Raw genomic sequence first — 27,086 nt, forward strand, 5'->3', positions numbered from 1 at the left:
TGTGTTAAAAAAAATATAACAAAAAATATTAGGAAATCAACAAATGAAATAATTTAACAATAAACAAAGAAAAAGTTAAGAATTAATAAAATAAAGAAACGAACAAAAAAAAAACGCTTAATATTGCTTAATAAACAATTAAACAAGTACTTGCATTAATAATAAATATATTATTACTTAAAACATACATAAATAAATTTGGCAAAACAACTGAAATTTCTGTAACGAACATTTGAAATTGAATATTTTTACGGACAGCAAAAAAATAATAAATTTACGAGTGTAATAAGCTGTAATGTATAATTATCTATATTTGCGTAAATTTATTCTATAAACAAACATTTAATTGATATTGTTATGAGTTTAAATGTTAAACAATTGCAAAAACAATAGCGGTAGTTTGAAAATAAACAAAATAAAAAAAATGCATTGAATTGTATTAAATTGTAATTTTACAATTTCCTTCAAAATACCCACATTTTCATTCTCGTAAAATTAAAAAAAAAATAATTATAATGTGTATTAAATGCCGCCCCGCCTTGTTGTTCACCATAATTACTTTAAGTTTTTTCGTTTTCTATGTGAATTCGGATATAAATCTAACAAATAATAAATTGAGCAGTTTAAATAGTCATCATAAATATACTGATAATTCCTACAATGCCAAGGACAACAACAACGCAAGCAATGATAACAACAACGATAGCAGCAGCAGCAACATTGGTGCCGATAATAACGACAGTCCCAGCACAGCACCAGAACCTACCCAGAAATCTCCACCACCTCCGCATATTATTTTTATTTTAGCTGATGATTTGGTAAGTTTATTTGTAATAAATAAATTAAATTGTGGTCGTTTAGAGTGCAGGAAGTTTAAAGATACGAATAGTTATTTTTACACTATTATTTATCAATTTAAAGAAAACGTGCTTTAAAACAAGTAAGACAGCTATATTCAGCTGTGCCGAATCTTATATACCCTTCACCAAATTATACTTCAACCTAAAATTTTAAATATTTTTAGGTAAACAAAATTTATTTTTTTTTTCAAGTTGTTTTTTTTTAATTTTTTGTAAAAATTTTTTTTTTGTAATATTTAGAGAAAAAACTTTTGGTGAAAAAAAAATTCCGGATAAAAAATATTTTTTTTCTATTTTGACCCATTGTAGGTCCAAATTATTGAAATATCTATCATTAGATATCCATATTGTCTATATTAATGACATAGTAATCCAGATATAGGTCAAAAATCGAGGTTGTCCTAGTTATTTCTTTATATCTCATCCATTATAGGGTCGGAAAATTATATTGTGGAAACTACAACCGGAATGACATACCTTCTCACGAAGGTGAAGGGTATAAAAAAACAAATGAAAGTATTCTTAAATCAGGCGTTTATGGAGCGATTTTGCTGGTTTTTTTAATTCTGTTTTAAATTCTTGGGACCATAGCCGATAACATATTGGTGTACCAAAACATGTCTGTAAGATATTTGGGACTCAAAAGTATCCTAGTACCTCCAAGACTATAAGTTCGAACTTTTTGCTGAAAAAGTCGAAATCGGAAAAAAGTCGAACAGTCGATGGTAGGAAAAAATCGAAAAGACGACTTACTGAAACAAGTAAGAAAGTATAGTTGACCGACTGAGTATATGAGAAAACCATTTTGATACCCTTAACCTTCGTGAGAAGGGTAAATATATATAAGTTTGTCATTCCGTTTGTAATTTCCACAATATAATTTTCCCACCCTATAAAGTATATTTATTCTGGATCCTTATAGATAGCGGAGTCGATTAAGCCATGTCCGTCTGTCTGTTGAAATCAACTTTTCGAAGCCCTCAAATAACTTATATACACGATTCATACATCAATATCTCCGGAATTCTTTCGGCTCGGTTGCTATTTAAAATCGAGTAAATCGGTCACCAAATGGCTGATATATATAAAAAAACAGGACCACATCGATTTTTGACCTATATCTGGATTACTAAGTCATTAATATATACAATATGGATATCTAATGATAGATATTTCAAACACCTTTGCAACGACGTATATAAGACCATAGTAAGTTGGACCTACAATGGGTCAAAATCGGAAAATAATATTTTTTAACACAAATTTTTTTTACCAAAAATTTTTTTTTTGCTAAATATGTATTAAAAAAAAAATTTAAAAAACAAAATTATTTAAAATTAAAAAAAACGAAAAAACAGCTTTGGAAAAAAAATAAATTTTGTTTACCTAAAAATATTTAAAAATTTTATTTTGAAATATAATTTGGTGAAGGGTATATAAGATTCAGCACAGCCGAATATAGCTCTCTTACTTGTTTTTGTTTCATTCTGTTTCAAATTCTTTGGAGCTACTAGGTTGTAAGATATGTATTTGGGACAGTGATGATAAATAACATCGTACTTTTTGTGTTACTACTTCCTATTCAAAAGCACCCTAGTACTTCCACGACTCATTTGATAATTGAAGCGAAGACATCGCTATCCCAAAATCCCCACTAAACAGTGACTTTTTCTAGATGCATTGGAAGCTCTTGGATCTCATGTTTGTTGGAGTACCAAGAAATGGGCTTCACCGTAAAGTGCGTAAAACTCACGGAACGTTGCGCGAACAGAACACCCATTATAATAAAAAAAACAATTTTATCATTTGCACGTGTTGTTGAACGCTATATTCGTCCATGATGCAGCGTTAACAATATGGCTGCTATCAACTGTCAAAGTTCGGAAGTCCCTATTGGAAGACCCTTTACAAGCCAAATAATTGTGCTACATCGTTGATGACAAATTTATTTTCATATAATTTTCATAATGAAGATTTAATGTTTTATTTATTTACGAGAGATTGCTTAAGTAAATGCAGTCAATTTTGTGCAACACTGATTCAGTGATCTGCAATTTTTGCAACTGAAGATAAAAATATGGAATTGCAAACATTGCTGATGTAAAGCAGTGATGCTGCACATAGTCAGATTGTGGGTATTTAGTCGATAATGAAGTTCAACCAAAGACAAAGTAGATGTTCACAATATTATAAAATTCTCTGACGACAATTTTGGTGATGATTATTTGGTCAAATGAAATTTAAATTTTTAATTTTGTAAATGAAATGTTATTCACAACAAAGCAAGAGACCAGCATCAACATAGATCTCGTTATAATTCGGCGATTGAGATCGCAACCCTTAACAATCGATGGATGATTACTGTTGGCTACTTTTATAAAGAAATATCATGATTTGTAAGATTCTAAATAAAACAGTTTTTTAGATGAAATCGAGAAAAATATTGGAAAGGATCATAAAGAACTAAATTAATAAATACATAATTTTAAATATCCAGATTTAAGAGTTCAAAGCAACACAAATTTCACATCATATTGGAATATAATCGTGCATATGTAAAGTGTCTTTTATTAAGCGCATCCCTATATTTAAATTTAAATAAAACAAAGTGTGTGTGAGACATCATCAAAAGGTCAATCGATGCATTTATATATGGAATATACCCCACATGAAAAAGTCTAATGTGGTCAAAACGCATCACCTCCATGTGAGATGACCATGCCCTCAAATCGCTCGTGCAGAAGGTCCAATGTAACATGACCTGAGTTATACGTAGCGCCATCCTTTTGAAACCACATGTCGTTGGTGTTTATATTATCCAATTCGGGCCAAAAGAAGTTGGTAATCTTCGACCTATAGCGCTTGCCGTTGATGGCCTGGCCAAGGTCGTTCAGAAAGAAATGTGGACCGATGACGCCGTCAGCCCAAAATCCACACCACACAGTGTCGCTTTTGGGATGCACTTGGATCTCATGTGGATTGGTATTGTCTTGGGTGATCGGCCCGGTTTTTAATAACCGGTTATAACCGGTTTTTTTGCTATGGTCGGTTTCGGTTTTTTTGAAAAGCTCACATTTCGTATATCGAAGAAACCGGGGGTTTCTCCTCGAATAGCCGGTATTAAAAACTTTAAAAAATATTCAAAATCCAAAAAATTAAAACAAATACTTCAACTATTTTAGAAGACTTTTTATATTTAGAAAATCTCACAAGTGATCTGGAAAACCTGAAAGTCAATGCTTTGTTTTCTATATGTCCTACAAATACACCAAGTAAAAGATCATTTTCAATGTCTAGTTTTATAAAAACAAAAAAAAATTGAAAAAATTCCTAAGAGATTATTTTACCTTCATAAGGTCTTCAACTTTACTAACGTTAACGATCATCGGGTCAAATTTGTCCCAAATAGAAAATAGATTTTATTTTTTTAAAAAACCTAACGTAGTTGTTGACATTTGAAATTAAATTAAAGTCATAAAATATCAAAAATATCAACCACTCATTTTTGAAAAAAAAATGCAATTTTAATTTAAAATGGGTAACATTTTACCCGAATACCTCATGAAGAATAAGAAAAACAGTAGTTCACCAAGTATGATGAAAAGAGACAACAGGTATATATTAGAGCTACCAAAGAAATATTGTAGTGCTACCAAAGCTCTGAAAAAATGTAACTTAATTGTACGTAACAAAAGACCTCAAGTCCAAACAAGTTTATAGAATTTGTTTTTCTAAAAACCTAACATAGTTGTTAACATTTGAAATGAAATAAAATTCATAAAATATCAAACACTCACTTTTAGAAAAAATTAAATATTAACTTCAAAATGGGTCAAATTTGAACCAAAGACCTTGTGAAGGATAAATGAAATAATCAAAATGGTTTTAATCACTATTATTTTAATAAATAACACTTTTTCCTTCTTATTTCTAGGCGTTTTAATATTTTTCCAAAAAACCGGTTAAACGGTTATTATAAAAACACCGAAACTGAAACCGGTTTATTTTAAATTGCAATTTTTTGAAGAAACCGAAAACCGGTTTCTAAAAAATGTCGAAGAATCGATCACCCTAGTATTGTCCCAAATTTGACAATTTTGTTTGTTGAGGATGTTTTTTTTTAATGAAAATTAGGGACAGATTCCAACTAAAATCAAACAATTTTATCATTTGCAAGTGTTGTTGAACGTTATAATCGTCGAAGGTGATTTACCAAAACAAATTGAAGAAATTTCAGCCAAATCGACAGTTGTTACTTCAACATTAAGGCCGCTATCTACTATCAAAGTTCGGAAATCTCTTTTGGAAACCATTTATAAGAAATATCAAGTTTAATATGAAATTGAATTTTAATTTATTAAACATTTTTGTAATTTTCAGGGTTTTAATGATCTCAGCTTTCGCGGCTCATCACAAATTCCAACGCCAAACATTGATGCTTTAGCATTTTCAGGCATAATATTAAATAGATATTATGTAAATCCCATATGTACTCCTTCAAGATCAGCGCTAATGACGGGAAAATATCCAATACATACGGGTGAGTTTCAAATAAAACAAAATATCCAAAATTATTGTCTCTCAAATTTATGTATTCCACTTCACTTTCTCATACATTTGGTGAAATGTTTTTATATTTTTCTTTTCCCAGGCATGCAGCACACCGTACTGTATGGAGCTGAACCCAGAGGACTGCCATTAAATGAAAAAATAATGCCTCAATATTTCAATGATCTCGGGTAAATTCTTGTCTTTATAATCTATATAAGAGATACAAATGTAATTTTCATTTATCTTAACAGCTACTCCTCCCACATTGCGGGTAAATGGCATTTGGGTCATTATAAACGTGTCTATACTCCCCTGTTTCGAGGTTTTTGCACACATGTGGGCTATTGGACGGGTCATCATGATTATTTCGATCACACCGCCGAGGAATCTCAGCAATGGGGTTTGGATTTAAGAGATGGTAAGTTCCTCAATGCAATGGGAAGCATCGCTTTAACCTTAATATTGTAATTTATTTCTTTAAGGTTTGGAGGTAGGCTATGATTTGCATGGCAAGTACACTACCGACTTGGTTACAGAGGAATCTGTGAGAGTTATAGCAAATCATAATGCTTCGAGTCCTTTGTTTCTTTATGTTTCACATGCTGCTGTACATTCGGGCAATCCGTATAATCCATTGCCGGCACCAGATGAAGCGGTGGCCAAAATGCAGCATATTACGAATTATAATAGGCGAAAGTATGCGGGTGAGTTGTTAATTTCATACTCACAAAGAATTATGGTAGTATCTCTCTTTCTGTTCACCAAATGTTTTTACCAAATTTCCAGCAAGATATTAAAGAATGGTTCGATCAATATCTCTAGATGGTTCGCACAACATTTAACTTAAATAAAATTCAGAATAAAATGCTGTTAAATCGAAGAAACCAAACATTTTGCACAAAATATAAATTTGCTGGTGAAGCTCAAAGACATTACCATGAAATTGATAGTCCTGATATCTTCTTTAATAACGCAAATAGGCTTAAATTTCTCAAGTAAAGTTATTCTCATCTTTGAACTATTATCGATTCAAATTTGAGGATCATGTAGAGCTACTAACGTAAAAAAGCAAACTCTAAGATTCTTTGATCTTGTGTCCTTCATTCAATGAACTTCTCAAGTAAAATTATTGTCAACTTAGAGATATTCTCGACTCAAATTTCAGAAGCCCATTGAAATACTTTAAAAGCATTTTGTTTTCAGTTTTAAAATTGATCTCACTGGTAGAAAAAGGATCTCCAACTTCTTGATTTAACATTTATGGAATAAAAGGCCGTTGGCCTTGAAATTGATAGTCATATATCAATTTCATAAACCTGAATACCTCAAACATTCTCAACTTCGATCTATTCTCGATTCAAATTTGAGGATCATTTAGAGCTACTGTGGAAGTTGCCATGATGAAGACGAGGAGGTAACGGTTGAACATCTCCTCTGTATTTGCACTGCTCTATCGGGGGCTCGTACTGCGACAATAGGTAGTCCTTATTTACATGGCCTAGCGGATCTATCTAGTGTGTATAGATAGATAGATTCGTTTATTCGTGCGTCAGGTTGGTTCGGCACTGAACCCATTTCTGACATGTGAAGGATCTAAGCATGATCCTTAGGGTATCATAAAGGGACAAATTCATGGACCCAAGTGAGCTGGTTATTACTGGCTGCCTTTATAACCTAAACTAGAGCTACTAATATGAATTTCTTATCTTTCATCGATGCATTTCTAAAGTAGTCAAGCTTCTCTTTCGACGCAAATAGGTGTGAATTCCTCAATTAAAGTTATTCCTAACTTCGATCTGTTCTCGATTAAAATTTGTCTCTTATTCAATGAATTTTGAGAAACTATAATAAAGCCAAGTGTTTAGTATTACGCCCATTGGAATCCATTTCGAAATATTTTGTTTTCAGCATTGAAAATGTTCAAATGTAATAACGAGTAATATTTTATCAGACTTTTATAGAAATTCTGACCTGTTCATACCCTGAATGACTCGGATATATTCGGGCTGCTTTGTAAACCAGAGTTCAGGACCAGGTGGAGAGTTGTCTTTATTTGTAAGAAAGAAAATACCTCTCACAGTAGACCGAAGCACTTTAGGCCTATTATCATGTTATCCATCCTTTTGAAACCCATTAAAAGGTTATTCGATTTATATCTTATATCGTAGATAGATTCGGCATTTTTTCTGCTTCTCAACTTGACTTCATGTAGGGAAACTTAGTTAAGACTGCTTTACATTATCTCGCGAGACTCATGGAAAATCTCTCGAACAAAGAACACAGGCATTAGTGGCCTTTCTGAACATTAAAAGGGTCTTTAATAATTTGGAACCGCAGTCTATCATAATAGTCCTAGCCGTGCATTAGGTTCATATGGAGACTTCCGGCGATTATAGTCATTAACTCTTTAAAGGGGCTGCTACTGTTTACAGAGTATTGAACCTAGGTAATCCACTGTGAGAGGTTGGGAACATTCACATTAATTTCCTGTTCGTGGATCTTGATTCCATAATGTATAAAACGGTTACGGATGATGTTATTGTGGCTGCTTCTGGGACACACCTGGCGACACTTTCGCAATGCTTACAAAATTCACTCACTGGAGTTATGAATTGGAAAATAAAACTCGTGCCCTTCTCAAGAAAGTACAAGATACACCATTTCCCACTAACACGCCTTAATGGATTGAAACTCAGGCTCTCGGGCAAACTTTCTGGGAATTTATTTAATAAAACGGTTACGGATGATGTTATTGTGGCTGCTTCTGGAACACCCGGCGACACTTTCGCAATGCCTACAAAATTCACTCACTGGAGCTATGAATTGGAAAATAAAACTCGTACCCTTCTCAAGAAAGTACAAGATACATCATTTCCCACTAACACGCCTTAATGGGTTGAAACTCAGTGGTCTGGAAACTGTAGTGTAATCTAAACACCCAAGCGATACAGCTGGTGCCATGAAAAGGGTCATATGCGGGAACTAGATCATACTCCAATGAAGATAAAATGGCTAATTGACATGGTGATGATACAATACAAATGTAAGTTGAACTGGTTTGATGGATGGGACTTGCTCAATCCACCTACTGCGATGTTATCGAGAATATGGATAATATTACCGATTTCTTGTTATGATGCACTGGCTGCAAAATGTTGTCTCTGAAATTGATGGTCATGCCTGGGAATACTGACCATTTCTCCATTTTGGGATGTGTCACTAAAATTCCTATAAATGTTGCCATCAACACCCTTCCTTGACAGATGATTTTCAGTATCGATCATGGACGGATTACCTTCTATAGGGGATGTGTCGTTCGAGAACTATACAGATTGATCTTAGCGGTGATTGGTAGCTTTTGGAAGGGTATAGTTACAGGCTGCAGGATCAATGCAGAGTTAATCAAGCTGAGATTTCGGTCATAAAGCAAACCTGTGATTAAATATTACTCTATTGTCTACATGATATTAAGATTGGTTCATGAATGACGCGTGACACTTAAAGAGGAGACAAGAAATTTTCTGGGTACTCATGCTGCAGTACCTGTCAATAATATTACGAATGAATTGGCTTCCGGTTATCGTGTGTAAGAGGAGGAAGTCGACTGGTTGCCTGGTGTTCGGCTTTCATAGTGTAAGTTTTCTTTCTATACTTGACGACAGTCATATAGGGGCTTTATAAGCTTCTATGTCAAGCATGTAGTCAGATTTGACCATCTGGTATAAACAGACTCAGACTAGTTTATACTAGATGGTCAAATCTGACTAAATGCTTGACATAGAAGCTTATAAAGCTCCTATATGACTGTCGTCAATCTTCTCCATGCGAGGAGAATGAATCTTAATTTGAATGAATTCTTTGGAAGTTGTCGTTATGAGACGAGAAAGAATACATGGAACACCTCCTGCGTCTTTGCCCTGTTCTATCGCGGATATTTGGGCAGTCTGTATCTGCACGACCTGACGGACCATGACTCTGGGCATAAATCTGGCTAAATTTGATCGATGGCATGGGTTACGCTGTCTTTGGTGACAGCTTATACACATAGACCTGCGACTTAAGAAACCGCCACAAGATTGGGTCAATTTGCACGATCTCGATGGCCAGTTCACATTACCTTCACGAGAGATGACCATTCCCTCAAAATGCTCGTGCATAATGTCTAATATGGCATGAGCTGTGCCGTTGGTGTCCATATTATCCAATTTAGGCCAAAGGAAGTTGGTAATCGCGCTCGCTGTAGACGGTGATGGCCTGGCCAACGTGGTTCTCAAAGAAATATGGACGGATAAAGACGACAGTCCAAAATCCACACCAAACAGTGACTTTTTCTGGATGCTCTTGGAACTCATGTGAATTAGTGCGTTCCAAATTGGACAATTTTGTTTGTTGACATACCCATTTATCCAGAAATGGGTCTCATCGTAAAATGGGCAAACAGCGCGGAACGTTGCTCGAACAGCACATTAATTTTGATAAAACAATTTTATCATTTGCACGTCTTGTTGAAAGATATATCCATCTGAATTGAATAAATGACAGCCAATTCGACAGATGTAGCTTCAACAATATGGCCGCTATCAAATTCAAAGTTCGGAAGCTCTTATTTGAAGACTCTTTAGTAGCTGTGTTATCAGGACACTGCTTCATGCTTATGCTTAATTGAATTAATGAAGACTTCTTATGAGATCAAGGATGAGTCGGTGGAACGACTCCTTTGTCCTGCTCTATCGGAGATAAATACCAAGATATTATGAAGTCCATATCTTCGCTACCCAACAGATCTATCAGGGATGGAAATGGACGGTTGGATGGGATGGAAGATGGATTGTTCATTCTAGCATCGGAATGGTTTAGCAGCGAACAGCACAAAGATATTAAAAGTTGATGATTGTGAGACCGAGACTTGATCCTTCTCGAATATTAAGAGAGGTCCAAATTATGAACCTCTGGCTGTCTTCTTTTATAACCTAACATACTACTTTGTCTTAAATTACTGAACCTTCTTAATCTAAATAGTAGTCCGGTATCTTCTCTTTGATCACTTATTCAGTTCCTCGAATGTCTTTCTTCTGGAAAAAATTGGTTGTCTTTATAGGCACATCTCTTCAAATGGAAACATGCTGACATGGAATATGCAAACATTTCATTTCCAATTTCAGAGATCGCTGCTTTATGTGGATAATCGAAAATTTATAAGCTGAACTTATGAAAATTGTATTTTCATTTCGATGAGCAATCATAGACTAAATGTTAATTAAAGCAAATATTTGTTAGGGTTTCAGTAGCATTCCAACTGACTTTAACAACATTTAGAGACTCAACTCAATAAATTTTAATTCCCTTATAACTGCAGGTTAACTTAATATATAAAGATCATTTGGCGCGAGAAGATATTACAAGTCGCACCAAAAAGGCAAAAATCAAGCATTTTGGGCACTGCATAAAGTATGGAAATCACTCCAAATTCATCTGAAAATCAAGCTCCACCTCTTCTCATCTAATGTGCGTTCCGTCCTGTTGTATGGCTACGAATCCTGGAACACCACAGCTAGCGACTTGCAATCCTTGCAGGTATTCATTAATCGCTCGTTACGAAAACTGCTCAAGATATTCTGGCCTAATGTTATCTCAAACAGAGACCTGTGGGAAAGAGCAGATGAAACACCAGTTAATCATTCGTAAATGGAGTTGGATTGGTCATGTTCTCAGACGCTCCAACGACAACGTAGCTAAGATGGCAATTGAGTGGAACCCCTTAAGGCAGTAGAAGAAGAGGCAGACCCGCTAACACCTGGAGGAGACAAATAGAGACCGAAACAAACTTAACTGGAAAGTCTTGGGCCGAAGTGAAGCTGATAGCACGGGATAGATCACAATGGAATAACTTTGTTGTGGCCCTTTGTTCCAACTTGGAACCATAGGAATCAATATATTTGTCGAGATCAAAAGATCGTCACTGCGATCAAAGAGCTGGCGAATCAATACTTTTCAAACACTGATGCCACCTTCCCAATTAAATTTACCCTTTATTATAAACAAGATTTGGGTTGAGGGTATAAAATCTGCACTAAATTCATTACACAAAAAAAAACCCAACTAAACAATGCAATTATAAATTAGCCATATAAAACAAATAATAGACTGTGCAGCATGTGTGTAGCATGCAATTGCACTGAATCTACTACTCTCATTTCACATTTGTTGTAAGCAATTAAATCATATTTCTGCAACATTCATACATTTTACATTTTTCTGTTCCCACAACACAACGTCATGATGCCACCACACACAGCGTAATGGAGACCCAAAAATCCCAGCAATAATTACTTAATTCACATTGACATCACTGGAAACAAAAAAATAAAGAAAAAAAAACCATTGAGTGTCTTTGTGATCATACGAAATAATTAGTTATAATTAATAAATGTTAAGTGTATCATAAATTTAATTTAATTTTTCTTCTGTTTTTATTTATTTTTTCTGTCAATTTTGTAACTGTTACTTACAGCCATGGTTACAAAACTAGATGAATCAGTGGGACGCATCGTGCAAGAATTGCAAAAGCAACAAATGCTTAATGATTCAATTATAATCTTTAGTACGGATAATGGTGGACCAGCAGAGGGTTTTAATTTGAATCATGCTTCTAATTGGCCTTTAAGGGGAGTTAAGAATACTTTGTGGGAGGGTGGCATTAGAGGTGCTGGTTTAATATGGTCGCCACGTTTAAATAAGACCCGCAGAGTGGCTGATCAAACCATGCATATAGCAGATTGGATACCTACGTTATTGACGGCCATTAAAGGAGAGTCAGCTGTTGAGTAGGTATCTATTGAAATTGAAACTTAAAATCAATCTTAACATAGATTATCTTTTATTTCTAGCAATATTTCCCAGCATTTGGATGGCCTTAGCATATGGCAGGCTTTGTCTAATGATGAAATATCCCCACGCAGATCTACTTTACATAATATAGATGATATCTGGGGCAGTTCTGCCTTAACAAGAGGCGATTGGAAATTGGTTAAGGGCACCAACTACAAAGGAGCCTGGGATGGTTGGTATGGTCCGGCTGGTGATCGTGATGCCCGCTCTTATGATTATAAGGCGGTACGTAACTGTTTAGCTGGTCGTGCTTTGGCCACTCTTAACATGTTACCCACCACAGCCGACATAACACGCATGCGCACCGATTCAAATGTTGATTGTTCGATGCGCATGGCTTATCTGAAGCAGGGAAATGTATGTAAACCTTTGATGGAACCATGCCTGTTTAATGTTAAAGATGATCCGTGTGAGAAATATAATTTGGCGAACAAGTAAGTGAAATTTTCCAATTAAGGTATTATACAGTGTGATGACAGTTAGATAAATTGTTAAGAGATTGATCGATGATAAAATTCGGAATATTCCACTAGCAATACAAGTGAGATTCTGGCGAAATCTATAAAAGAAAACAAATTATTGCCGTTTTTATATGGATTCCTGAAAGTTCTTTCAATAGAAGAACTAAAAAGTTCTCCCTATGTTCACTTTTTTGTTGATAAGCTTTTTAATTTAGTTTCACTCGGAGACCATAAGGTCCATTGTGATTCCCTTCAAGAGTCCTTTAAAAAAAAGAAAAAGTATGGTTTTCCTGAAGAAAAGAAACAAGTAAGAGAGCTATATTCGGCTGTAACGAATCTTATATACCCTTCACAAAATTATACTTTAAAATAAAAATTTTAAATATTTTTAGGTAAACAAAATTTATTTGTTTTTTGTAAAGTTGTTTCCTTCATTTTTTTTTAAAAAAAGTTTTCGAATAGTTTTTTTTTTTAAATTTAAATTTTTTTTTTGGTGAAAAAAAAATTCGGGTTAAAAAATATTTTTTCCGATTTTGACCTATTGTAGTCGTTGCAAAGGTCTTTGAAATATCTATCATTAGATATCCATATTGTCTATATTAATGTTTTAGTAATCCAGATATAGGTCAAAAATCGATGTTGTCCTGGTTTTTTCCTCATATCTCAGCCATTTGTTTACCGATTTTGTGATTTTAAATAGGAAACTTCTAGAAAGCATGTCTGACAGAATTTTTGAAGATGTGGATACCGAAGATATCTGGGGTCTTCAGAAAATTGATTTTAACAGACATACCCTTCACCTTCTCAAGAAGGTGAAGGGTATAAAAAGAAGAAGAAAGGCAGTGTCTTAAATAGCCATCCCATTCCCCTGACAAAACCTAGTATGTTACTCAATTTACAGCCAGCAACACTGCCAAGTTCATTTAAATCTATGACTCTGCCCCATTTTCTCAATATCTGGTTATCGTTTTTCGTAACGATAAACCTCCAATTAATTTTTTTTTTGTATGAGAACTGTCAGTTTATCGTCACGATAAAAAATAACCAGAGATTGAGAAAATGGGGGTGACAGTTGCACATAATGTTCTCTACTATCTTCAACTCCAAAAATCCTGTGTTCTATTATCCCATTTACCTATATAGGCCCCAACTGAGCAGTGACCGTTTATCATTCCTACTAAAATTCGGAGAATAGGTGTATCCAACCCAATTAATGTTTTGGTTGCTTTTGCATTCAGTTTTTCCCAACAGGCCTTTGACACTTGACAATCTGTCCTACTATTCCAGGATTGTTTGGTGGAGTCACGGAATCTTTCAAATATTAGAATGTAATAGTGGCAAATCGGAGGTCTTACTGCACGTTTTCCCAAGTACCATGGTCTAGATCAGAGCCATGTCTGGCCAGTTCATCTGCTACCTCATTTCCCTGTATGTTGCAGTGCCCTGACAATCTGATTGAGTAGTGTACCAACAGCACTTCAAGAGCACTCCTGCAGTCTTCCACTAAGCTACAATGTATTAAGTGATTTTTCAAAGTAGCCTGAGCGTCCACATAGTCACTACAGAGCCCTCAGTGACGTCTGCTTTTGTCAACTCTGTGGATTTCCAGATCGCGAAGATATCTGCCTGGAAGACTCTGCACTCGTCAGAGAGTCTATATGACCGTTTAATATCGTTGCCGACCTTATAAATCTCGGCCTCTGTATCAGAGTCCATAAAACTTTCAAATCCAAAAAAATAAAAAATATGTAAATTTGGATAACAGTAATCAAGAGTCGTCTTAGAAGAGCTACTGCCGTAAAATTGGTACAATGTTTGCCCTAACAAAGAAGCATTTTGATTTACAAGAGCATGTCAATAAGTCCGTGACTTTTGGAATTTCTCGCCTATTAACTGAAAGATCAACACTCCTACTATCAACAGGCATCTGTCAGTTGCATCCTCTAAACATTTTAACAAGCAGTTGATGAGAAAATGGGGAAAAAAGTGAATTTCGTCGCTCATTAAGCATTATTTTTTGCGGAAAAAACCATCACTCAAAGCAAGATAAAGCTTGATAAATACTATGGGAACTCTGCACCATCAATTTCAATGGTAAAAAAGTGGTTTACCGAATTTTGTTGTGCCCTTACAAGCACGGAAGATGCAAAATGTTCTGGCTTCCACAATCCATCGCACTTTCAATCTTAGATCGGCCAAAAGACCTCAACTACCCGAAACATTTGAAAAATTTTACGATATAATGTTGGCCGATTGGAGATTCAAAGTGCGAGGGATTGTGGAAGCCATAGGCACCTCACATGGCTCAGTGGTTTAAATTTTGAATGATCACTTGGGTATGAGAATGCTTTCCGCAAGATGGGTGCCGTGTTTGCTCACAATCGACCATAAATGTAATCGTGTGACAACTTCCCCGGAGTATTTGCCGTTGTTTGTGGACGAAACGTGGATCCACCATAACAGCAGTCACAACAGCGTGTTTCTAGGCGTGAATCGGTGCCAAAGAAGGCCAAGGTGCGTTTGTCAGCCAATAAAGTCATTTGGATGCAAGCAGTATAATCCACATTGAATTATGCTACGTATTGCTCCCTCATCCACCCTATTCTCCGTATTGAGCACCGAGTGACTATATATTGTTTTCAAACCGGAAGACATGACTTGGCGAAAAGAAAATTTAATCCAACGATGAAATCATCTCTCAAACAAATACCTATTTTGATAACCTTGACAAATCATATTTTTTGGAAGGAATAAAAAAAAAATTGAGAAACGTTGGAAAAATTATTGGGTATATGACTTAAAAATGCGGTATTATTTTTTAAATTTTTAACTTTTATTTTGAAACATTTGAACAATATAAATTTATTCAACGTATTAGCCATTGTTAGCTATGACCTATTCCCATTTTTCTGCCAACATATGGTTTCCGAGACAAAAGATCTTCTCAATTTTTGAGGCCAAAAACGAATCAAGCCAATATCGAATACTATGTTCCAAAGTAATGCGTATTATTCCAGAGAGGGTGTTCTAAAGCGATCGTAACAAATAGTAGTTGAACGGGGTAAGGTCTGGACTACAAGGCGGGTGAGGCAAAACTTCCCAACCACTTCATTCTAAATAGTTTTTAAAAGATATTGCAACATTGATTCTTCATCCTCCCTATTCTACGGATTTAGCCCCGAGTGACTATTAATTAATCGCAACATATGGATTCCTAGCCAAATGAACTGCTCAACTTCTAAGGACAAAAATGAATCAAGCCAATATCGGATACTCTGTTCCAAAGTGAAGCGAATCCCAGAGAGACCATTCTGCATCGTTCGAAATAAATAGTAGTCGGAACGTGCCACGGGTCTGGACTATAAGGCGGGTGAGGCAAAACTTCCCAATCACTTCATTCTAAATAGTTTTTAACAGATATTGCAATATGTGACCGAGCGTTGTCATGATGGGATATTACAGTTTCATGTCTGGCTGCATATTCTGGGCATTTTTCGACAAATGCTCGCTTCAAATGAATCAGTTGCGTTCGTTACAGATTCTATGTGATGGTCTGATAAGATTTCAGCAGCTCATAATAGTTAGGACCCTTTTTCTTCCACTAAATACAGTGAATTATCTTAGCGCCATGGATATTTGGCTTTGGTGTCGACTCGGCTGGTTGGCCGGGCTTCAAATGCGATCACTTACGCTGCGGGTTATCGTAATGGATAATTTTTTCATCGCAAGTAAAGATACGGTGCGAAACTGATTTTCTTTTATAGCGTTCAAACATCATTTCGGACATTCAAAATCGTCTTTCTAGGTCTTTCGGCTCAATTCGTATGGTGTCCAATTTCTCTGTTTTTGGATGAATCCTGCTGCTCTCAAACGTTTTTAAATTGCTGCTTGAGTAACTCCCAATGATTTTGCAAGCTCTTATTGAGTTTTAGAACAATCTTCGTGTAGTAATGCCTACAATTCTTGGTCTTCAAACTTTTTCGGCTGGCCTGGGCGATCTTTGTCTTCCGTGTAAAAATCACCACTTCAGAACAAACCATTTCTCGCACTTGGAAACCGATGGAAAACATTCACCATAAGCCCAATTTCCGTGCTTTTGGATGAATATTGCTGCTCGCAAACGTTTTTAAATTGCTGCTTGAGTATTTAACAATGATTTCCAAAGCTCTTGTTGATTTTGACAACAATCTTCATGGAGTAATACCTTCAACTCTTGGTCTTCGAACGTTTTTGGCTGACCTCGGCGATCTTGGTCTTCCGTGTCAACATCACCGATGGAATACATTCATCATAAAACCAATTTCTCTGCTTTTGGATGAATATTACTGCTCGCAAACGTTTTGAAATTACTGGTTGAGTTGCTTCCATTGATTTAGCAAGCTCTTGTTGAGTTTGAGAAATCTTCGGCTGGCCTGGGCGATCTTTGTCTTCCGTGTAAAAATCACCCACTTCAGAACCGAACAAACCATTTCTCGCACTTGGAAACCGATGGAACACATTCAGCTTTGGTGAGCAATCGGTGTGCTTCAGCGGCACTCTTTTCCAATTAACGAAGTAAAGCAAAACTTCCCGCATATGACGCATTGTGGTTACAAAATTCGACATTTTCGATAACTAAGTGCGAATAAATGACAGATATGTAGCCTTCAAATGACGTATAAGTTATTAAAAACAAAAACCTCATTCAAAAGATAGGTCATCCATTGTAAATCCCTTATTTTTAAGAGTTATAGAGCTCAAAAATAAAATTATTTTTTATCCAAAAACCTGTGTTTCATTCAAAAAGTCAGGGACTTATTGAGCCGCCCTCTTACTGTATGGACGGGCTCAAGGCGAATTCATACAAGGTGGTGTCAGTTCTACAAAAGCAACGATTGGTCTTAATAAATGTCAAAAAATCAAAGTGAAAAATTAAACAAATAAGTATTTAAACTTAATATAGTATGGATAATTGAATAGTGAGGGCTTTACTTATTTATGTAAACAATAAATATTTTGTTAATAAGCTTAGAATATGCAGATATTTAAATATAAAAACAAGCTTTGACAGTTGTTAGGGAAAAAAAATTTATCAGCTGTTTGACTGACTCCACCTTGTATAAATTCGCCTTGGACGGGCTGCTTAATAGTGTAACGTGTCAAGGTGATTTGCTATCAGTGACTGAATAATAAACAATCACCCCTATCGGCAATAACATGTGAAATTTTGTTCCCATGAAATATACATTTCCCTCGAAGGGAAAATTGCAAATCCCCATGAACTTTTCATTCACAATAGTTGATTTTGTTCGTAACAGCTGTTTATTGTTTACAAAATTACATTTAAAAATGTGGAATTTTTTCACGTGAACAAAGTTGATGAACAAAAAAGGGAAAAGGGAACATATTTCATGTGAAATATTGATTCGCGATAGGGGTGAATAAATTTCATAGACATATTTTTATAAACAAATATTTAATAAAATTTAAGCTTTATAAATTAATACAAAAAATCTACTTGTTTTTCATTCTCTTTAGATATCCGAATATATTAAATGCCTTGTTAGAGGAATTAGGCTATTACAATTCAACAGTTGTGCCACCCTCAAATCTGCCTTTAGATCCAAGAGCCAATCCCAGTAGATGGAATTACACCTGGACTAATTTTGGAGATTATGAAGAATATCGAAAATCCTATATGGTTATAGGAGACTTTTGAATTCCTAAGTTAATTATTAAATAAAATTACAAATAAACATCTATTTTATATAAGAAATATTTATTATTTCAATATCGTTTCATTTCCATTTCACAGTTTTTTTTTTAAATTTCATTTCACAAATCATAGTTTGTAAACTTAATACAGATGCTAAGTACACTTATAAATTAAATTATGTATGTAGAATATTTAAATACTGTCGATATTTTTTTTTGGGAGATCTTTTTTGAAAAAGATCGGGGTTTTCATTTTTAAACTACAATAAAAACAATGATGAAATAATGAAAGTGCTAAGGAGATAAATATTAAGATATTGGGTACAGAATTAAGGAAATAATGAACGGGTGCATAGAATGAAATTAAATGATGGTTTTTAAAACTAAGAAAAATGCATAAACATTTAAAAGTTATATAGAGATTTTGTTGTTTAAATATGCCACATCTGGTTTATAAAAATTAAAAAAAAAAAATCTTAAAATTATTTAGATGTAAAAAATAAACTAGATTATAGAAAATAGTCTAGAAAATAGCCTTAATTTGAGAGAAAATGTATTATGTATGTAAAAACTAAACAATTCCTAGTAAGTTCCTTTGAGTTATTTAACATTAAATCGCCTGAAAAGTCGTCATCATTTATCAGTTATCAGTTGAGTTCAAGGGCTTAGTAAATTGTAATTTAATAACGGTAGCCACTGCCATCATTATCGCCATTTTGTCCACCTGCTCCAAAGCCATTAGAGCCTTGTTGTTCGTAATTATAGCCATTGGCACCACCATTACCGCCGCTGCCACCATTACCGCGTCCACCACCTCCATTGCCATTGCGACCGCCATTGCCATTACCGCCATTACGACCACCGTTACCATTGCCATTAGGACGGCCACTAGAATAACCCTGACCATTGTTATATTGACCACCGCCATTGCCGCCACTGCCTCCTCCATTACGTCCACCACCCTGGCCATTGCTATAACCATTGCCATTACCATTACCGCCATTGGGAGCACCACTAGAATAACCATTTGAGCCTAAATCCTGGCCACTAGGTTTGCCATTGCTGTAACCATTTGAACCTAAACTTTGACCTCCGGGTCTACCACCGCTATAACCATTGGAACCCAAACTTTGACTGCCACCTCCATTGCGACCATTGCCATTGGAATAACCATTACCGCCTCCATTACCACCGCCATTACCGCCACCATTAGGACGACCACTTGAATAACCATTGGCACCCAAATCTTGACCAGAGCTATAGCCACCACCGCCGCCTGAACCGCTGCCGCTACCACTACCGCCTCCATTTTGTTGATAATCATAACCATCAGCACCACCAGCACCTCCGGCACCACCGCCCTGTCCTCCTTCATTGGCATCACCTTCATAACGCACCTGGGGACGATAACCTTCTTGATCAGCTTCATATTCAACAATCTAAAGAGAAGAATAAAATGTTTGAAGATATTTTTCAAGAAATATTCTTTTCATTTTCATGAATGAACAAACATTTTTGGCTATTTTTTAAAAAAAAATTCCATTAATCGATAATTTACTTTAAATTTTCGTTTAAATTATTCGAATAATTTAAAAAAAAATTAAAATTTTTTAAAAATATTTATATTTATATGAATAAACAAAGATTTTTGGCTATTCTAAATAAATTAATCGAATAATTTTTAAAATTTGTAAAATTTTTAAATAGTTTTTTACACAGTTTGATTTAATAATAATAAATGTAGTTTTCTATTGAATTTTCCTATAAAATTTGTCCAATTAATCGTTGAACTTATTCGAATAATTTTAAAGATTTGGAAATTAATAAAAAAATTATATTTATATGAATGAACAAAGATTTTTGGCTATTTGAAATAAATTTTTCCATTAATCGATAATTTTCTTTAAATTTTTATTCGATTAATCGTTGAAATTAATCGAATACTTTTTAAAATTTGTAAAATTTTTAAATATTTTTTTACACAATTTAATTTAAAACAATTAATGTTTTTTTTATTGAACTTTCCTATAACATTTATCCAATTAATCGTTGAAATTATTCGAATAATTTAAAAAAAAATTTTTAATTTTCTAAAAATATTTATATTTATATAAATAAACAAAGATTTTTGGCTATTCGAAATAAATTTTTCGATTAATCGATAATTTATTTTAAATTTTTATTCGATTAATCGTTGATGTAACCGAATAATTTTTAAAATTTGTAGCATTTTTAAATATTTTTTAACACAGTTTGAAATAATAATAATAAATATTATTTTCTTTTGAATTTTCCTATAACATTTATCCAATTAATCGTTGAAATTAATCGAATAATTTTAAAGATTTGGAAATTATTATAGATTTATATGAATAAAAAATATTTTTTGCTATTTGAAATAAATTTTGCGATTAATCGATAATTTACTTTAAATTTTTATTCGATTAATCGTTGAAATTAATCGAATAATTTTTAAAATTTGTAACATTTTTAAATATTTTTTAACACCGTTTGATTTAATTATAATAAATTTTTTTTCTTTTGAATTTTCCAATAACATTTATCCAATTAATCGTTGAAATTATTCGAATAATTTAAAAAAAAAATTTTAATTTTCTAAAAATATTTATATTTATATGAATAAACAAAGATTTTTGGCTATTCGAAATAAATTTTTCGATTAATCGATAATTTATTTTAAATTTTTATTCGATTAATCGTTGAAATTAATCGATTAATTTTTAAAATTTGTAATATTTTTAAATATTTTTTAACACAGTTTAATTTAATAATAATAAATGTTTTTTTCTATAGAATTTTAATAATAATAAATGTTATTTCTATAGAATTTTCTTTTAACATTTGTCCTATTAATCGTTGAAATTATTCGAATAATTTTAAAGATTTGGAAATTATTTAAAAAAAAAATAGATTTATATGAATAAACAAAGATTTTTGGCTATTCGAAATAAATTTTTCGATTAATCGATAATTTATTTTAAATTTTTATTCGATTAATCGTTGAAGTTAATCGAATAATTTTTAAAATTTAAATACCTTTTTACACAGTTTGATTTAATAATAAGTGTTTTTTCTATTGAATTTTCCTATAAAATTTGTCCAATTAATCGTTGAAATTATTCGAATAATTTTAAAAATTTGGAAATTATTTAAAAAATGTTATATTTATGTGAATGAACAAAGACTTTCGGATATTTTAAATAAATTTTTCGATTAATCGATGATTTACTTTAAATTTTTTATTCGATTAATCGTTGAAATTAATCGAATAATTTTTAAAATTTGTAAAATTTTTAAATATTTTTTAACACAGTTTGATTCAATAATAATAAATATTGTTTTTTTTTGAATTTTCTATAACATTTATCCAATTAATCGTTGAAATTATTCGAATAATTTAAAAAAATTAAAATTTTTTTAAAAATAATTATATTTATATGAATGAACAAAGATTTTGGATATTCCAAATAAATTTTTCGATTAATCGATAATTACTTAAAATTTTTATTCGATTAATCGTTGAAACTAATCGAATAATTTTTAAATAACGAATAGGAATAGCTTTTACTGGACCCTAAGATTCGACTCATTTATTCTCATTTCCTAGGAAATATATCCCCTGGGGGGATATGGAGCCACACCAGATAATTGTGTAAATTTGGGTGTTATTCGTGGACACAATTGAGTTATTTTTTTAAAGTAGAGAAACAATTTTACTTTAGATTAAATCAAATCTTTCAGGTTTGTATTTGACCCCTAGGGTTGAGTAAGCAGGGATTAGGTTCCCTAACCAAATTTCTGTAAAGACAACTAACATTTGATACGATATTACTCTGAGTTAGTGGTAATGAAGAAAGAGTATAAAATGCTAGATATCTGTTGAGGTAACTCAAAGTCTCTTTGATACCATAAAATTTCGTTTGAAAATTTAGCTTTTGTTAAGATTACAGAATAACTGCAGAGCCAACCAAATTGTATATAAAAGTGATATACAAATTAGTTTTCCAACAAATTACCCCATTTTTCCTAGGACAACATAACTTTTTTTTAAAACTATCAAATCAATGTTGTTCAAAACAAAATTCTATATATAAAAAAGAAGATTCCAAATTTAAGTTATTTCTCAGTGTGTTCTTACTTGCTTTCTGCCATCGGGTAATAAAACATTATATTGTCCAGTGGTAAAATCACCATCACGCATTTCAGAATGACCAAACGACAAACCACTTGGTGCATCATCCACTTGATAGCTAAATTCGTATTTAGCAGGTTCCTATTAAGAAAAACGTTCAAAATTCCAAATAGATAAAATAAAGTTAACAACAACTATAAAGCAATTACAATTAATTTTTGAAAGCGTTTTATTAATTTTTTTTTGGTAAAAAGCTTTAGTTTGTTTGTTTTGTTCAAGAGCCCAAGTGGTGATTGTGGTGAAAAGGTGATTATTTTTTTTAAATTTTGTGTGTAAGTGATTGAAAAAAGATTTCATGGGAAATCTTATTTAAAAAGTGCTGCGTGTGGTGCGGATTTTATACCTTAAACTGGCGATATTTGTAAAGCAAGTAGGTTTTGTTTTTTTGCCCTAAATCCTGTTTTAAGTTTAAAGGTTAATTTGGTTTTTTGTTGTTCTTTTTTGGGGTTAAAACTTTTTGTAAGTTAAGTAAGCTGGTTAAGCTTTAAAGCTTTAGTTTGAAAAAGTTAGGTTTTATAAGTTTAATTTTTCCAAAAAAAATTTCAAAATTATGTAAATCTTAAATTCTATAGAAACTTATTTGAAAAAGATTTTCAATAACTTGATTTTTTTAATAAATTTTAATGATTTTTTTAGTTTAAAATTACGATTTGAATTTTTGGAAAAAAAATCAGAATTTTGAAAATTTAAAAACTTTAAAAATTTTTATTAAAAATTTAAATTTTTAAAATTTGTAAGAATTGAAAATTAATTTTTTTTTAAAAATTCCAATTCCTTAAAATTTGATTTAATATTTTTTCAAAATTTTAATATTTTTCATTTTTTCAAAATTTTAATATTTTTGATTTTCTAAAAATTTTAATATTTTTGATTTTTTCAAAATTTTAGTATTTTTGGAAAAAAAATCAGAATTTTGAAAATTTAAAAACTTTCAAAATTTTTTTAAAAAATTCCAATTCCTTAAAATTTGATTTAATATTTTTTCAAAATTTTAATATTTTTCATTATTTTAATATTTTTGATTTTCTAAAAATTTTAATATTTTTGATTTTTTCAAAATTTTCTTTTTCGAAATTTTACTGTCTGTTCCACGATGTCGAAAGAAAAATAAGTCGAAAAAAATTGTATGAAAAGCACCCAGTTTTTAGAATTCTTTCGAATAGTTTTCATATAAATTTGTTCGAATCGTTTTTCTATCGACATCATGAAACAGGCCTTTAATGTTTTTTTTTTAAGTTTCCATAATTTAAATTTTTTCAAAATTTTGGTTTTTTTAAAATTTTAATTTTTTTAATATTTCAAATTTTTTCAAAATTTTATTATTTCAAATTTTTTAAAAATTTTATTATTTCAAATTTTTTAAAAATTTTAAAATGTTTCGATTTTTTAAATATTTTTCAAAATTTTAATATTTTTGATTTTTTAAAAATTTTAATATTTTTGATTTTTTAAAAATTTTAATATTTTTGATTTTTTAAAAATTTAAAATTTTCGAATTTTAATATTTTTAAAATTTTAGATTTTTTAAAATTTTAAATCTTTAAACTTTTTTTTTTTAAATTCCCTAAGAAAACTCCTTTTGTTTTTATAAATTTTTACTCACATTGCTTCCATCATCGCCATTGTAGCCACCATTTCCACCACTTCCTCCACTGCCACCACCGCGACCGCCATTACCATTTTGACTGTAATCATAACCATCACTGCCACCATTACCGCCGCTGCGAGCACCACCATTGCCATTGCCTTGATTGGGAGGTAAATAGTCTTGGTTGGGTTGACCACCGCGTCCGCCACCATTACGGCCAGCTGAACCTGAAGCGGGAGGACCATAACTATCAGAAGGACGACCAGAACCAGAGCCAGAACCCGAACCTGAACCAGGAGCTCCATAGGTCGAAGAAGGTTTACCAGCACCGCCACCATTGCCATTAGGAGCGCCGTAAGTAGAAGAAGGTCTGCTGCCACCATTACCGTTGCCATTAGAACCACCAGCACCGGGAGCACCATAGGTGGAAGAGGGTCTGCCTCCAGAGCCACCGCCATTGCCATTAGAACCACCAGCACCGGGAGCACCATAGGTGGAAGATGGTCTGCCTCCAGAGCCACCGCCATTGCCATTAGAGCCACCAGCACCGGGAGCTCCATAAGTAGAAGAGGGTCTGCCTCCAGAGCCACCACCATTGCCATTAGCACCAGGAGCACCATACGAAGAAGAAGGTCTGCCTCCAGAGCCACCACCACCGCCGCCTCCGCTACCGCCGCCATTGCCAAAACCAGGAGCTCCATATGAAGAAGAAGGTCTGCCTCCAGAACCACCATTGCCATTTGCCCCAGGAGCGCCATATGTAGAAGAAGGTCTACCACCACCCGAACCTCCACCATTACCGCCGCCCGCACCACCACCTACACCAGGAGCACCATATGACGAGGAGGGTGAACCACCACCCAAACCAGGCGCTCCATAAGAATCTGAGGGCGCCAAAGGTGAACCACTGCTACCAGAACCACCGCCACCACTGCCTGGTGCTCCATAGCTATCGGAGGGAGGTAAATATGAGTTAACGGGTGGCTCGGGTCTGGCCACTACCGTTGCTAGCACTAAACACAAACACACTAATTTCAACATTTTTTATTTGAATTCTATTTGAAATTTAAATTCTTTTCCGTTATTTCCTTTTCTAAATATTTAGAAAAATTCACTTTTGTTTTCAACTTTAATTTGGTGGGCTACAATAAGATACAGGATTCAATTTTATGATCCTGTTCTTAAGCTCGTTTTAAAGTTTTTTTTTAAACAAAAAAAACTTAAATACGTTAAATATGTTTAAAAGCAAAATATATCGTTTACTGCTCAAAATATTAGTTCTTGTTCCATAAACCGTTGTAATGAAAATCTAAATTGAAACTGATGTTTTAAACAAAAATTTTCAAATATTTATATGAATCGGTTTTGGTAGCGCAAATACTTTGAATTACATCTATCTATCCATCCATCCAAACAATCTATCTCAATGCATCCATTCATTCATTCATACAACATAAAATGTAACACATATACAACCAAGAAAAAAAATCTAACTAGCAGATAGTTTAGCTAGCTCACCGACTGACTGTCTGCCTGCCTAACTCACTAGCTAAAACTCTTACAGTTTGTCCGTCCCATCCCTATAACTGTTTAATATAATACGAGTCAGCGAGAGGATCTTAGAAACAAAATTATGAATTTTTGAATTGCTCTTCAGTTCAGCCGAAACTGCAAACGAGAAACAAACAAAAAAAAAGATGCAACGGCTTGGAGTTAGAAGTATGGAAAAAAGTCATGTCTTTGACAACTACGTCACCTTAGATTAGTTAGACACAGACAATATACAATCACTCGTGCCACATGTTAAACTCTATGTCTTAAGAAACCGCCAACTATCTATAGCAGCCAGTCAGCCAGCGAAAACAGAGGTTTTAAGTGATGAAATCATTAAATAGACCAGGAGTTCTTAATAAAAACATAGGAAAGATTACTTCATTAAGGTTTAAATCGTCCAAATGTTGTTCTTTCCAGCAATATTAGTTTACGATCCAAATCATCCGAATCAGCAAAATGCAGAGAAATTTAGTACAATACGAATTGAAGCCGAGAGATCTTGAAATACGATTTTGCTTGTCTGAAATGATGTTTGAACGCTATAAAAGAAAATCATCACTTGCGAAGAAAAATGGATCCATTACGATAACCCGAAGTGTAAGAGAACGTATGTGAAGCCCGGCCAACCATCCGAATCGATAATAAAATCAAATATCCATGGCAATGCTCTGTATTTGGTGGGAGCAAAAGGCTCCTATCTATTATGAGCTGAATTTGCCGAAAAACGCCCAGAATATGCGGTCAGACATGAAACCGTAATATTCCATTATCCGACTACTATTTGCTCTCTCTGGGATACTCTTCACTTCAGAACGGAGTATTCGAAATTGGAATGATTCGTTCTTGGCCTCAAAAGATGAGATGTTCTTTTGGCTAGGAATCCATATGTTGCCAGAAAGATGGGAATAGATCATTGCTAACAATGGCCAATACTTTGAATAAATTTATATTGTATAAATGTTTCCAAATAAAAGCTTAAAATTTTAAAAAATCCCGCATTTTTAAGTCATTCGCCCAATTAATACTCGATCGAATTAAGAGTAGTTCCCAGTATCTTGATAAAAAAAGGTTTCTTATCTTTAAATTTAAATAAAACAAATTATTTGAAAGGCCTTTCCATGGCATTATGTATGGAATATAACATTGTGCAAATGCCCGCCACCGTTTGGCTGGGTGGCGCCTATACGAAATGACCAATTTCCATTACTCTGTCGAGTAAATCGGACCGAATTTGACCGATTGTATGGATTATGTTGGCTTTGAGGGCTGCTATAGTT

At 33.3% G+C, this 27,086-nt stretch overlaps 2 protein-coding genes across 2 annotated transcripts; one reads left to right on the forward strand and one right to left on the reverse strand.

The window, feature by feature from the left end:
* The first annotated feature begins 515 nt into the window (after window positions 1–515).
* LOC135961153 (arylsulfatase B) lies at window positions 516–18,515 on the forward strand. Its single transcript, XM_065512650.1, has 8 exons — window positions 516–818; window positions 5,241–5,400; window positions 5,512–5,599; window positions 5,663–5,829; window positions 5,894–6,115; window positions 11,923–12,235; window positions 12,299–12,733; window positions 18,278–18,515. Exons 1-8 carry the CDS (start codon window positions 516–518, stop codon window positions 18,456–18,458), a joined length of 1,869 nt encoding a protein of 622 aa, XP_065368722.1. The 3' UTR covers window positions 18,459–18,515.
* Window positions 18,516–19,134: 619 nt separating this feature from the next.
* Window positions 19,135–25,296, reverse strand: resilin. Its single transcript, XM_065513379.1, has 4 exons — window positions 24,271–25,296; window positions 22,614–22,748; window positions 19,539–19,893; window positions 19,135–19,397 (listed from the first exon to the last, which is right to left on the reverse strand). The coding sequence occupies exons 1-4, from the start codon at window positions 25,294–25,296 to the stop codon at window positions 19,135–19,137; spliced, it is 1,779 nt and encodes a 592-aa protein (XP_065369451.1).
* Between the last annotated feature and the right edge of the window lie 1,790 nt (window positions 25,297–27,086).

This window comes from Calliphora vicina, chromosome 5 (assembly GCF_958450345.1).
Source record: "Calliphora vicina chromosome 5, idCalVici1.1, whole genome shotgun sequence".
In the NCBI taxonomy this organism is placed as follows: Eukaryota; Metazoa; Arthropoda; class Insecta; order Diptera; family Calliphoridae; genus Calliphora; species Calliphora vicina.